This window comes from Onychomys torridus, chromosome 4, assembly GCF_903995425.1.
Source record: "Onychomys torridus chromosome 4, mOncTor1.1, whole genome shotgun sequence".
Classification (NCBI taxonomy): domain Eukaryota; kingdom Metazoa; phylum Chordata; class Mammalia; order Rodentia; family Cricetidae; genus Onychomys; species Onychomys torridus.
This window is the reverse complement of record NC_050446.1, coordinates 136813806-136828731: the sequence shown is the minus strand read 5'-3', so window position 1 is coordinate 136828731 and position 14926 is coordinate 136813806. Positions and strand designations below refer to the sequence as shown.

The following is a 14926-nucleotide window of genomic DNA, read 5'->3' as shown; positions in this document are numbered from 1 at the left end:
CCTGTAGGAAGGAGTTACATCCTAGCCTTACCTCCCTTCCCAGGTCTCATGGGATTGGCATTAGGTCTTGTTTGGACTGGGGAGGGCAATGAAGTCACCCACTTGATGTCAAGAAAGACAGAGAGGAAGGAGATCACCAAGGCTCACTGTGAGCCAGAGCCAGAGTATCTCCCAGACCCACCAGCTTCTGTGGGTGTCGTGCTTGTCCCACAAGGTTAAACTGAGTCTGTGGGGTGAGGACAGGCATGGGGGCTGCAGTTCTATGTTGGTGAGGTCCCTGGAGAGGGGTAGCCTCAGCCCAGCCACAACAATCTCACCTCTTTCCACTACAGTCTGCTTGGAGATTCTATGCTACTAACCTCTCGCGCACCGACCTGCACTCCACGTGGCAGTACTATGAGCGCACAGTCACTGTCCCCATGTACAGGTACTGCGCCAGGCCGCCTCACCACCCTGCATGGTGGTTTGCTTTTTGATTCCATTTGCTCTCCACCCCATTGATTTTTATTTCTTTTTTTTTTTTTTCAAGTGTATGTATTTTTCCACAAAGGATTCTGTGTGGTTTATTTCTCAGTATTGATTTTGTTCTTTGTTTTACAGTGTTGTGGCTTTTATTTCTTACTCTTGTACCTATCCTTTGCTTTCTACTCCTCTTTTGGGAACATTGTGTTGTGATCCCCGCTCCAAGCTGTCCCATGAGATGCGTGATGGCCTTGGTGCTGCAATGCCAGAAGCCTCCAGTAGTCCAAGGCTTAAGAAGAAAGGTAGTGGGACTGTGTTCTCCAGAAAAGGCCAGGTCAACTATGGTGTGCGTGAGTGTGTGTGTGTGTGTGTGTGTGTGTGTGTGTGTGTGTGTGTGTGTGTAGGGAATAACCCAGACTACAGGGAGAGTCTAGAGGAAAGTCACCATGTTGTCCAGGGACCCGGGCATCCTCTGCAAAGCAGCACAGGAGAATCTAGACAGCAGGAAGAGGTCAGGAAGTGCCTTTCTAGGGGCAACTGGTGAACAGTGCCAGCTGGCCTTTGGGCTGCTGCTCATAAGACAGGAGGCAGCACTGGCTTGGGAACTGTGTGCACAAAGCTTGAGCTTAGATGAAGGTGTGAGGTTGGAGCCCCCTGGGTGCTGTCCCTTACCCTGAACTGAGGGGAAAGAGGCTGGACCAGCTTCATTTCCTGTGTCAGAGCATTTCATCCCACCCGTTTCTATCCATCTGAGTCATCTCCAGGTAGCATGGGCGCAGAGCTCTGCCAGGACTCCTGGGCTGGGGATCATCTTCAGGGATCTGACAACCAGCAGTGGTCAGATAGACCATACTGCATCAGTTCTGGCAGGGCATTGCTTGGGACAAAGATGGCCTTGCCATTCCTCCTTCAGCACCCACCCCAGGCTCCTCTGGAGCCCTGAACCCTTGCCTGGCCCTGCCCCAAGCTCCATGCTCCTTGTAGGGCATTGGGACAGGACTGAGCTATGGGCTAATTTTCTTTATTCTGTTGTTTCCCCCACTTCCCTCAATTTTTTTTTTCATTTTCTTTTTCTTATCCCGTTCTTTTAAAAAATTTTGGTTCTTTCCCCTTTGTGTGTGTGTGTGAAAACCTTGAAAGCTCACAAACTCAAACCTATGGGGCCTCCAGGTAGGACATGCATGGGATGGAAGATGTGTGTAGCTCTCGTCTGTCTGAGTTCGGGGTGGGGCAAGCCCTTTAGAGCCTATATCCTACCCTGGAGTACCTGCCCTTTAGTCCACGTGCTACCGTCGTCACCCTGTCACCCTGTGCCCTGCCCCCAGCCCCGCCCTGCCTGGAGTCCCTGTGTTAACCTGTAGCTCCTTCTGGGCCAGTGTGAGCACACCTTGCCTCTCTGTCTCCTGCTTCCTCAGCTGCTGCTTTCCTGTTGCTGGGTCCCTTGTCCTCAGTGTGTCTTGTTCCTTGGCCTGCTTCCTGCCTTGTCTTAACAGCTGTGATTCCCTACCCCTACCTCTACTCCACCCCCATGGCCCCACTTATGAGCAGAGTGGTGGTCATGGGACTCATGGTGTTTTTAAGAGATCTATGTCTAGGACCACGAGCACACTCTAGAACGGAATCCTACCTGTTCATCTGCCCTAGGGTCTCCCTTCCAGAGTCTGAGTGCCCCCACAACTCTGGAATCTTTATATACCACAGTGGAGAAAGTGTGAAGGCCCAGGGAACAGACTCATTTATTCTGGGTGGGGGCTCCCTCTTGTTGTGTTTAGGGCCAATTTGAGAAGCAGGAAACATGCTTTGCTCATGTGCAGGCTGCTGAGCTGCCTAGAAAGGTTTACCCTACACGTACAAGGTGAGCCCCCCTCCCCACTTAGGGGGGGCTGTGCTGGAGGAAGACCCACATACCAGCACAGCCCTACAGAGTCCCTCCTGACCTGGTCCAGTAGCAGGTATAGGTTCTTTTCTCTGGAGCTGTGACCTCTCCTACCTTTTGTAGGAAATGGACTAGGAGAGTAAGCACTTGACTTTCAAATAGGTTGTTCTTTTGGGCATGCCCTTGGATTCTCCTTCCCAGACCCCAGAGGCACAGGTAGCTGTGGAAATAGCATCCTAATGTCCAGCCTTTCCTGGGGCTCTCAGTTCCCTAGCAGGTGGAAGACCTGTGTCCTGTCCCGTTTTTCTTCCCCTCAGCCCATCTTCTCCAGTCAGCACCACACCCAGAAAGAAGACACCCCCCCCCAACCACACACACACATACAGAGCCCCCAACCTATGTGGCTGGAGTGGTCCCATGAGACCAACAGTATCTTCAGATTAGCTGATACTCTCCTGGGGTTGCCCCTCCCCCAATCCTCTGTGACTGCTCAGGGGTGACCAGCTATGTGCACGGCCCCACTTCCACATGTCTGCCCCTGGTGGCTGCTTTGTGTGTCCTGGGCATGCGTCCAGTGTGGCTGGGAGGGCTGGTTTTACATTGTCTAACCTGGGCCTATGTGGTGGTGGTTGTGGGGGTCCAAGGGAGAGGGCTGTGCCAAGGACCCTGCTCCGGGACCCAGGGCTGGGTGAAAGAGTGGAGGGGAGGCCCTTGTGGCACTAGCTGCTAACTTTGATTGCTAGGCTTCTGCTTCATGCTGACTTGTCAAGGACAGTGAATGGCCTGGGGGAGGGGAGGCAGAAAGGGGTAAGGAAAGAAGCTCACGGGACTTCCGTTTATTAACAGCATTTTCAGCAACCCTCTAGGTCTGGCTCTGGGGCTGTGGCTGAAGCAAGGAGGGCCCAGTGTAGCTGTTCTTGCCTGTGCAACCTATGGGGTAAAGGGAGAGGGAGGAGAAGACAGCCAGAGGCACCAGTGGCCCAGGGGTGCAAGGTGGGTCTCTCTGAGCGGAGGAACAAGACTGAAGAGCAAGATGAGTTTGCCAGCAAGCCCAATGGCCCTTCCTTCTGTTTTTGAGGTGGTGGGGAGCCATTACATGTTTGAGTGGGAGAATGGCAAGGCTGTTGGGCATATTTGAAAGATCTAGTGGGGTAGGTGGGTCAGAGAGATGGTGAGAGAATTGAGAGTCAGGTGAGGTAGGCAGCGGGATGAGGAAGACTCGGGACGTTTCTAGTAGGAGGTACCCATGGTCACATAGGAGGGCTGGCAATGATGGGCTAGGAGGTGGCTAACTGCCACAGGAATCCAAGCACAAGAACCCAACTTCTGAGCTTTTTAGCTGAGGGGTCAAGAGTGAAAGACAGGGACAGGCTGGAGCCCTGAGGGTCCTGATATGTAGCTGGCACTCTAGGAGGCCAGTAAGGAAAGAGATACAAGAGGATCTGCAGAGTGAGGCTGCCCTAGAGCAGGTAGGGTCAGAATTGGGAGACGAGTGTCAGGGCCTGGGGTTTTAGGAGCCAAGGGACCGCTGCGTTTATCCTAAAATGAGCTGGGAATTTTATGGGACAGGTGTTTGCCAGGAGGAAGCTGAGGTTCTAAGGTGAAATGGGTTGGGATGAAATTTTACATGTGTGAAGGAAGGATTCATTCACCTTCCACATGGGAGCATGCCTTACCTGAGACTGTGGCGGTGGCATTGGGCAGGCAGAGGCCAGGCATGGGGCTGAGAGTGGTATGCAGCCAGGTCAGGAATAGGAACAGTCAGGCTATGTGCTGAGAGTCCCCAGGGCATCAGGGCCTGGTTGAGACCAGAGCTTTCCTCTCAGTTGTGGTTAACCATCCTGTAGACCTGGGAATGAGCTTCTCTTTGCCCAGAAAAGCCCCTTTCTGTGACCTTCCCCCTGCACCATTCCAGCCTTTGGAGGCAAAGAAGCTCCATCACTTAAGGGTCTGAGACTTCGAATATGTTGAGGTGCTGTGTTTGCAGCTCCTTGAAAAATTTCAGGAGCAGGGAAGTAGAATGGAAGAGAGGTCAAGAGAGGAGGTATCCTACCTGGACTCTGCTCTCTTGATCTACTCCATGCTGAAGGGCTGGACCCCCATGGCCTACTGTCCATGCTGGATCCTGGCTATTTCCTGTGTCTGAGGCCACAGGAACAACATGGGAGGAGAGAGAGAGTAAAGACAGCCCTGGAGCTTGAGAGAGGTTGAGGCTCTGAGCCCAGAGCTTCAGGTGTTCTACACCCATGCTCTGGCACCTGCTGCTTGCTTCCATGGGTGAAGTAGATGTGGGTGTGCAGAGCTGAGCCTCAGCTCTTATGGAAGTTAGGCTTACTCACTTCTCCTTCTCTTGTCCCAGACTCATCCCGCCTCTGAACCAGCTGGAGCTGCTAAGGAACCTCAAGAGCAAATCTGGACTCACTTTCAGGTCAGCACAGGGTCTCCTCCTAAGGGTCTATTCTTAAGGCTGGAACATTGGGCAAGATGGGCAGTTTGAGTCTCCTAAGAGGGTTCAGAAACTTGGCCAGTGATAAAAAGCCATGGGGCTGGGGTATGCTTGGCTACTAGTCTTGACGATGTTGGTGGTTTCTGCTTCTTTTGACTGGATTGAGGATCCTATTCCTAGAAGAGTATCTGGTTGAAGGGATGGACACAAGGTAAGTTGGGTAAGGAGTGGACTTTGATAAAAGATCATCTGGCTCCATTCATGCTTCATGCTTAGGACCCAGATGGGAAGTAGTGTCCCAGCACTGCAGTGTTGGGTGGTAACATGTTCATAGCACCTACTGGTTCTTTAATTACAGAATCTGTGACTCACTTCTTTGGACCAGTAGAGAATAAGGCTAGAGCCCCAAGCAACTTCCTGCTCTGAAGAGCCTTTGGATGGGCAGGAGGGTGGCAGTGGGCTGATGGTAGGTCCTGTTCCTAAACATATATGAGAACTTCCAATCCTGCTAATGTGACCTTCAGCAACCATTCTACATTCCCTGGATCCATTCATAAAGTCCATATAAGAAGAAAGAATATTGGAGTAACTCACAGGAAGAAGCCAAATGAAGACACAGGCAAGGATTGTAGTAATATAGCCACAAGCCAAGGCTCCCTGGAGGGGCAAAGTAGATCCTCCTTTAGAGTCTGTGGAAGGAGTGCAGCAACACTTTGAATTCTGATGTTTCTACTCTAGGACTGTGAGAGAGTAACTTTCTGTGGGTTCAACAACTTGATTACAATGTCTTTTACTGAAAAGCTCCAGACAACTCAGATTTTGATTCTAAAAGTGTGACGTTGAGTTTCAAATCAGGTAATGATTGGGCCTGGAAGAGGTTTGAAGTACATGTTAGAACAAACACACACTACCTTGAAGGGATGGTTAATGGAAGTATGGGTGTTAAAGACACTCTGGGAGGTCTCCCAAGAAATGAGGTTTCGGTTTATGGTTGGTTGGTTCCATTGCTTATAGGATATGGGAAAGCAGAAATATTATGGCAGCTGGACATGATGGATGAAAACTGTTCATCTTATGGTGGCTAAAAAGAAGAGAGAGACAGAAAAGCCAGGGACTCACCCTTCACAAGCAAATTCCACTGGTCTGTCTCTGTCTACATTCCCTGTACCTACTAATAGCCAATTCACTATGAACTTATGAATGGATTAACTCAATCACATTTCAATAATGCCAGTATCTGGGGACCAAGACTTCAGCACATGATATGTTCAAGGAGATATTTCATATCCAAATTAAATGGGAATTGATACTGACAGTGCTTTTGGCACCATTCAGAAGGAAGTCAGCAAAGAACATGTTACTGAAAACTAGGAAAGGTGGAAGAGTATCAAAGCCTTGCCTGAGTTGTGTCCCCCTGTTGGGTGGAAGCAGAATCCTAAGAGGTAGTTTTGGATGTTCAGCCATTGGAGGAGGTTCCCTGCCAGATATACAGAGTACAGCCTGATTTCTCCTTGATGTTTATTGTCAAATTTCAGAAGAAAGAAGTTGAGGAACCCTTATGAGAAACTTGAACTTCAGGTCTGGGGTGTTCTCGACCTGTCTGGACAGCAAAGGGCTATGTCTGAGGAGAAGCAGTTCAGGGAGAGGCTGGTCAGCTACAGAGCATAGGCTGCAGATGAGGCAGAAAGTAGGTGTGAGACTCAGGTCCAATCAGTCATCTTAATGGAAGTCAGGAATGAAGGTGCTTGTCCAGGAAAGCTGTGCAAAGGACTCTTCTATGGAATGACATTCACTCCTCAGCTACCTCAGGCCCTCAATAAGATGCTCATGTCTAATGGATCCATTCTTGGACTACCTCTTGGTCGCACAGAGAACTCTCCTGACTAATGTCATTCCTCCTGAGCCTTTTCGGGTTCTATAGTGGACTCTCCTGACCAGTGAATTTAATGCCCCACACTTAGACACTGCTGACTAGTGCCATCCATCTTGGGCCACATCAGGATTACACAAAGGACACCCCAACTAGTAATCTTCACTCCTGGGGCTCCTCGGAGTACCACAAAGTTCTGGGCAGCAGAGAAACTGAAAAGGACAGAGACAAGTGAAATAAAGCAACATTGTAGACTGTTAGAAGCAGGAGGGATGCCGGTAGAGTCACTTATGGCCACATGTGCTGCCCTCAGAGCAACAACAGTACAGATGAGCAGAATCAGGGGTTAGTTTTTAATAACTCTTGAATCTAAGTAGAATTTGACATTTGGGTTTCAAACTTTGGTAGTCAGGGACCCCTTTATCAACCTTTCCATTTTGAGAGGAACTATCACCCTGTGTTGTCCTGCCATCACAGCCACTAAACGAATTATTTATTTTTGAGACTCAGGCCTGTGTACAGAGGGCTTTCCCCCAGAACAACCACATCAGAGTGTTAATAACCTCACTAATGAGGTTTAACAGACAATTGAGTGATTTTTTTTACACAGAACTGATGGTGTAGAGGGTTGAAACTTAAGGAATTTAGGGATGGATGGTGTATTCTAGACCTCACAGACACACGAATATGGGTGCATGAGCACTAATTCTCAAAACATGACTATGAATATGACCTTAATTTGAAAAAAGGCCCTTCCTTGCTCAGGTTGTAAGTTAAAAGCTTTAGCACCCATGTGACTGTCTGCATGAAGGTCAGGAGAGGAGACACAGGATGCCAGAATGTATACAAAGGGAAGATGGAAGAAGAGACTTGAGATAAGCTACTAGCCAAGGATGCTGGAACCCCCAAAGAGGCAGCCATTTCTCTGGTCCACTGGAGGAGTGGCTACCCATACCTTGACTTTGTATTTGTGGCCTCCAAAGCCAAGAAAGGAAATCTCAAATGTTTCACTGCCCCTAGATGCAGTTGGGGTTGATAGGGTGGGTAGTAGTGTGCACATGCCCTCAACTGTTCAGGCCATCCAAACTCCTAGCAGTGCTGCTGGGAAGGATCACAGGATTACCTAAACTAGACCCTTACAGGTGTGTGACTCCTCCATGAGGGCCATGGAGGAAACTGAAATGGCTTGGACTTATCCTCAGAAGCTTCAGGAACCTGGCTGAATCCTGCTTTTCTCTGCTGTAACTTCTCTGCCAACATCATAGTGGTACAGTAGCCATTATGAACAGTATTTGGAAATGTAGTGACAAGCCCTTGCCATACAAAAGACTGGACTGGCACTTCCCTCCTGAGGTACCAGGGGTCACTCTTCATCTTCCCTTCTCAACTAAATAAGATCCAGCCACCATCTAGTTATTGCCACTAGAAAGGACCAATCCCAATAAAACAGATATGGCCAAAATAGCCCTGCAAGTAGATCAGGGCCGGGGGATGACTAATGGCCTTGAAACAAACATGGATCATGGACTGTGGCAAAGTCCTTGGCTGATTCCTGCTACCACCGAAAAATGCACAGGAGGGAAATTCTAATAAGTCAAGAGCTTTCTTCAGCCATATTTCTTTTTGAAACATTTTATTATGCCGGTATGATTCTGTTGAAATGAGTATCCATTAATACCAAATAAAAGAGCCCTCTGGGTTAGAGGATCACAGTTTCCCTTGGGAATCCTTTCCTTTCCCTGGGCCTTATAATGCCTCATCAAGAGAACAGGTATGCTAGGAGGATGGCTCTTTGCATCACGTCCTATTACATACAGCCCAACCTGTGGGCATGAGGACAGGTGTCAGGTCTGAGGCCAAGGACCTGAGTATACCAGAGGGATCCTAGAGGGTGCCAAGGGAGGTACCTATTCCTGGGCTACTGGATGTTCCATGGGGCTGCTGGAGGGGGTATTTACTAACTCTCTGTTCCTCTGTTTGAAGGAAGGAGCCACAACCAGAGCCATCACCAAGGTCAGTCCCTCCTGCCTCCAGCTGCTCTGGTGTGTGCTGTGCCCATCTTGCTTTGCTCCCTCTGTGTACACCATGTGTCATGAGGCAGGGCTACCATGGGGCCCTGTGTGTGCTTCTGTGTGTAGTGTGTGATAGTGTGTCCTGACACACATCCAGGGTCACTGCTTAGTTACAGCCTTCTCACAGGGATTTGGGCAGCAAATGGGTGGGGCTTCTTGGGATCATCCCTGCCCAACACTGTCCATAGGGGACTCTGAGGCTGAGATTCCCATGTACCCTGCAGATATGTTGCTGGAATTTGCAGACCCAGCTGGGAACCCCAAGCAGGGGTCTCTCCCACCACTCTAGTGTGGGGGGCGTGGAGTACAGGGCCAGATGCTGGCAGAGGGGAAGAGGACTTTGCTATCCTGATAGCCCTTGGGGTGGGAGAGAGCCACAGTCCTCCTGAGGATGTTGTGGTGCCCTGTCTCCTCTCATACCTCCATGGAGATTCCCACCTCAGTGTTCCTTCTCCTAGTCCCTGCTGGCCTCCAAGGTTCCATTTGCTCAGGCTGGTTAGACGGGACTCCAGTATCAGTTCTACTTGGTAGCGAAAGGTGGAAACAGACCGTGCTGTCCTGTCACTTATAAGAAAAGAAAGACCATCTCATAGATTTTGAGTTCAGTGTGCATCTGCCAAGGCCTTTAGGCTGAGTGTGGACAGGCCAAGTGACCTGTCCACAAGGTGCAGTGTGAATATGGCCCCCAGACTTTAGGCCTGCCTCCTTGTGCCCCCCTGATAGTAAGGTGACCTAGAATACACACACACACACACACACACACACACACACACACACACACACACACACATACACATACACATACCAGCTTTTGTGCAGAGGAGGGTGGAATTAGGCTTACCCTAGCTTCTATCCATTGGAGGACACTGTCCTCCTCTCCCATACTACAAAAGGAGAACTTGTAGGTGGTACCCTGAATTACAAATCAGCTAAAGGGACAACCAATGATGGGAAACCCTGGCCACTAAGAAAACTAGCCGGAGAGAGATGGGCAGTCTAGCGCAGTTTGGTTGTTGACAAGAAGAGGTAAGCGGGGTAGCTTCACCTGCCTTGGTGTGGGTAAAACAGGAGTGTTGGCAGCCTCACTGCCCATAGGGACCCACCCCGATTCCTCACTGTCTGTCCATCAGGGTTATTCTGGTCTGTCCCTCACTGGCACTATTTCCAATGACCCTGGAGCTGGGAGTCCCTCTGGTTGTGGACACCAGGGCTAAGATTGGCCTAACCCTCAGCTGTGCCCCAAGTGGATTGAGTGCCCTGGTGGCGATGGATCTGGAGGCTCCTTGTCTTGTCTCCACACTACCCTGACTGCCTGGCACTTGCACCCTGACTTGAGCAAGTTGCCCGGAAGGCTTCTGGCCTCCAGCAGTTCCTTGCGCTTGTTGCCATAGCTTTAGCACCCCCTGCAGATTCTCGTCTCAGCCTCTCTCTCTCTCTCTCTTCCTCTCCTGCCCCCATCTGGAAAATCTTGCTGCCCCCAAGTGCTTTTAATCACTGTCACTGCCCTTCTTGGGCCCCTTTCTCGTCTGCTCTGTCTTTTGGGATGAGGTGCTGACTCTGAAAGCAGGATTCAAGGTGAGGACCCATGGGAGCCCCTGGCTCTCCGGTATGTTCCGTGGCTCCCCCGCTCTCTACCCCGCCACTCCTCTGTCTTCCCTGCGTGTTAGTGGCCCCTGCCTGCCTGTACCTCCACACCCTTCCCTGAGGGCCAGCGCCCACCAACCCAGTCCTCCTCCCAGGACGCCCTGCTCCCAAAATGCTTAGTTGGGGCAGCACATTTGCCATCCCTGGGAAGGGTGTGCAGGACCTTTGCACGGACACAGGGCTCCTCAAGGAGGTTGGGACACCTGGAGAGCTGAATTTTGGGGGAGTGAGGAACAATTTCTGTCAGTGAAGACCCCAACTCTTTCATTGTGTTGTATACCTGCTTGCCAGGTTGTGGAGGGTGGGCGGTATATCTGGCCTCCGCCAGGAGCAACTATACCCCCTCTTTAGCATCAAGGACATAGGAAGTGTTCAGGAAATTGCTACGTAAGTGAAAATAGTGGGATGAGCCTGTCCCTGAAATGGCTCTTGTCTGAAATGCTAAGTGTGTGGGGGCAAGCCTAGTTCCCCCAAGTCTTGCTGTCCTTCAACTCAGCCAGTCTAGTAGGAGTCAGTGGCCATGCTCTGTCTAGCTCTAGACACAGCTTTGCATTTTGCCTGGCAGTACTAGCTAGCATTATCTATCTGGGCAAATGGGTGGTATGAACCCTAGACCTCTCCCTCAGTGGCCCAAAGATACTTTCCTGGTCAGTGTCTTGTGGCTCATGACACAGGTGTATGGGGTGGTTTGTTCCTGAAGAGACCTACATGACTAGCCTGGAATCATTGCGGGTATCTGGGTTGGGGGATCCAGGGCAGGTGGGAGCTCAGGCCTGTGCTGTACCAGTGTTTCTTGTGACTGCAGTTGCTGTGACTGTCCTTTGTGGGCCTGTCCTCTTCCTCACTGTCTCCTATCCTGTGCCTAGAGGAGCCCCTAACCCCAGCTTTGCCTTTCTTGTCCATATAGGTCCACTCTTCTTCACAGATGGAGGTGTCTGTGTGTCTTGGTGCCCATCTGCCCTGTCTAGCCAGTGTCTGTGGGCATATCTGTTCCCCATTGGGCTTGGGTTCCTCTTGGGCTGGCCAGTTGGTATCTGCCAGGAATTGAGATCAGCCAACTGTTCACAGATAGGGTAGAGCTTCACTTTGCTGATGAGGTGAAAAAATGGGGTCAGAGGGAATGGACAGTGTCACACCAAATTGGAGTCCTTGGCACCCACCAATCAGAGAAGGCTGTGGACAGCAGCTTCCTCTTCTTCAGATCTTGTCAGGCCCTCAAGCCATGTTTTCTTAGACAGGAATGGCAAGCTGCAAAATGCACGTGTCATTAAAATGGACACAGTTGGTGTTCATTCCTGAATCTCAGTGGCCAGGTGTGGTCAGTGACTATCCCACTGGACAGCACAACTATCAGCCATGGTCTCTATTGCAGAACTGGGCCTCAGGTCCTGGAATCCATGGAGCTGGGGAACAAAAGGGACATTTGTCAAAGGTGCTGGGAATCGACTACCTCTGTCTTTTGTTCTCAGGATGGACATAGGGGCCAGAGTCCAAGGGGCTAGGTGCTCACTTGCTTAACAGGCTGTTTAACCCTAAGTCAAGTCATAGGGAATGTTGCTGATGGCAATATCCTGTAGTAAGTTGGTAGCATGTGTCCAGCCTTTGTCCTGCATCCCCAGGAATGCTACTTGTCTACCTAGAGTACCAAACATATGTGGATGCTTGGGCAAACTAGCCTGCTCTCCAGAATCTAGTTCCAATTCTAATATTTGTTTACACCAGTTAGCCAAGTATGTCCTTTATTCCTAAGCAGAGAGGCTCATGTATCAGTGACATATAACAGAGATTAGAAGTGGTCTGAATAAATATGTAATGGAAAATGGCCCACCGGACACTTTTTTCCTGGGGCTTGTTTGTTTTTGATTTGAGATGGTCCTATATGTTGGTTTCCTTGGGTGAAAAGTTTGTAAAGTGCTGTTATAACTACACAGGAAGAGGGAAGGCCTGGAGGGAAAAATGTTTTTGTAATTTTCTGTTTTTCTTTTTGGTTTTTCAGGACAGGGTTTCTCTGCATAGCCCTGGCTGTCCTGGAACTCACTCTGTAGACCAGGCTGGCCTTAGATGCTAATTTATCCTTTCTTTCTTTCTTTCTTTCTTTCTTTCTTTCTTTCTTTCTCTCTCTCTCTCTCTCTCTCTCTCTCTTTCTTTCTTTCTCTTTCTCCTTCTTCTTTTACTTAAAATTTTTGCATGTTCTAATGCAAAACACATCTCAGGAGTTGGAATCTTGGAAATGGCCAGTGTGTGCTGGGATTTTGCTGAGGTGCTTCAGGTACCCCCTGGAGCTCTGTTGGCCGTGACAACAAAGTGGACTCATGGAGTACCAGATGATGTACTTGGTCAGTCCTCCTAAATATGAGTGTGTCCCCAAGCCTCTTCTCTTGAGCTTCCTTCTAACTGGGGGCAGTCACCACCTCCTGGATAAATCAAAGCCCACGCCAACAGGGCCATAGGCTGGTGTGGCAAAACCTCACCGCTTGTCAATTGGTTTGTAAAGCTAAATTGCATATTTTTTCCCTCCCTAAAAGGTGCATGCTTTGCAGCAGTCATATCCCAGACTATCTCCATCCATATCTTAGTTCATGTATTATTTTTTTTGTTGGCATGCATATAGCAAAAAATAATACATCTTTTAAAACATGAACCCACACTCTGGCTTTGGAAGGAAAGGGTATTTTTGGAGGAGAACCACAGGAATTCTTTTTCTCCAAAAATAGAGAACTGTTTTCTTTCCCAGGCCGCGGAAGAGTTTCGCGCGCACTCCTTTCTCTCTGTCCCTGTTCAGACGCAAATACTGCGGCTGGGGGACTGTGAGCCTGAACTCCCTGGGTGGTCACAGTGCCTCAGTTACCTGCTCTCTGTTCGGGTCCTGTCGCCGCCCCCGGGACTAACTATGCTCTCCTCATTTCCAGTAAAGGCAGACCGTGCCGAGGGTGCCTGTGTGGATGCTGCCCGGGACACTCTAGGTACCACGCAATGCTCGCACGGACTGACCACGCTGCACGCTCCTGCCCTCCCTGCTTACTAGAGGTTCAGGATGAGCCGGCACAGTGCCCACCCAGCTCTGAGTTCCCTGATGCCTAAGCACAGGGCAGAGCTGGGTGCCTGGCCTCTGACTCTAGATGGAGCCCCTCCTGTCAGAGCAAGGGGCTGGCTGGCCAGGGTTACTGCTGTAGAAACAGTCCGATGTCCTTCAGGGGACATTTCCTCTGGGGCCGGCCACTCTGGTACCTCTACTAGGCATTAAGGACCGACCCTTAGCCGGCACCTCACTGAGGGAGGCAGCTTGCTGTGTTCTGGGCTCTTCAGAGCCCCTAAAAGCCAGAGGCCATGTCTCCCCCTTCTGACTTGCAGGCCTGGTTTAGGGAAGATGGGAAACAGGATGGTGAAAAGCCTCCTAACCCTTTGCACCTTGACTACACCTCTTCCGTCCCTCCCCTGTCTGTTGTCCATGTGTGAAGGCATCTGTCCTGCTTGCTCTGGGGCCCCTGCCTCCTGGTTGCCCTCCCATGCCTGTCCTTTTCCTGGCTGGTGCAACCCAGCCATATGCAGGCAGCTGAGGTGGCCCCCGCATGGGGGGGCCCCATCATGTGCATGTGGCCAGCTGTGCCAAGCAGCATGCTGTGCATTTGCACCTGTGCATGCTCCGTGTCCTTCTTCACTGGGAGAGGGGCTTAAAGGCCACCTCCCCACCCCAAGGGCCTCTCTGCTGGCTCTGTACACTGGAGGTGGGTGCTCATGGGGAGAATGTCACAGCTGCAGACAGGGAGATGGGTGTCTGGACTGCCCTGGGAGGCAGCCTGCTCAGGTCCTGGCTGAAGCTGCCTTGCTTGCCCATGGCATTTGTGTCCAGGTGCTTCTGGCCACAGGTTGGACCTTCAGGGCAGAGGCTAAGGTCAGGCTGCTCGAAGACCAGAAGGACTGGGAAGGATGGGCCTGCAAGAGCCTGGCCAAAGTCCACCTTGCTCTACATGTTCTTGTGGACTGTCCCTTGGGCATCCTCGGTCCAGGCACACGGTGGGCAGTTCTCTATGGATGCTAGCTTCCTGCATTGCTGAGTCTGAGTCCCCATGCACTGACTAGGGCGAGGGCCATCTAATGGCTGGTTTCCTTTTGAATTTCACTCTGCAGAGGGTGACAGGAAGAGAGAGGCTGGGTTTGCTTGCTTCCCCAGGGTCTTCCTGAGCTGACTCCTGGCTGATGTCATGCTCATCACACACGGGGCAGTTCTGTTCATGGGTTCTTGCTGGGGCTTTAGGGGATGCTCTGGAGAGTTTCCTACCTGATGTTTGCTTTGATCTTGGCTTGGTGGCTTGGGAGGTAAGAGGGAGTCCCTTAGACTCCATGCCTCTGTCCAGGCCCTAGAGATATGGAAGGATGTGTAGGGACTGAATGTCCTGGCAACGGCAATCCACTGTGTCCCTTTCTTTGTCAGGGCCTCCTTCTAAGGAAGGGACAGTGTGAAGAGTTGGAGACTGAAGAACTGAGACTAAGGGTGGGGGTCTCTTTCCTGGCAGCTGCGCCTCTGATGTGGGCTGCAGTCCTGTGTAGGGCTAGAG

At 50.7% G+C, this 14926-nt stretch overlaps 1 protein-coding gene across 13 annotated transcripts in view; it reads left to right on the top strand.

Moving 5' to 3' along the window:
* Kcnq2 (potassium voltage-gated channel subfamily Q member 2) overlaps positions 1-14926 on the top strand; it is a 56195-nt gene that overhangs the window by 28471 nt on the left and 12798 nt on the right. For 5 of the 13 annotated variants that reach the window (XM_036185181.1, XM_036185175.1, XM_036185179.1 and 2 more), the window contains exons 8-11: positions 333-427; positions 1603-1632; positions 4698-4766; positions 8638-8667. In XM_036185181.1, coding sequence (XP_036041074.1) covers positions 333-427; positions 1603-1632; positions 4698-4766; positions 8638-8667 — 224 coding nt within the window. Of the gene's footprint in view, positions 1-332; positions 428-1602; positions 1633-4697; positions 4767-8637; positions 8668-13279; positions 13334-14926 lie in introns of all 13 variants that reach the window. The other 8 variants (XM_036185172.1, XM_036185170.1, XM_036185176.1 and 5 more) reach the window with 3 other exon arrangements.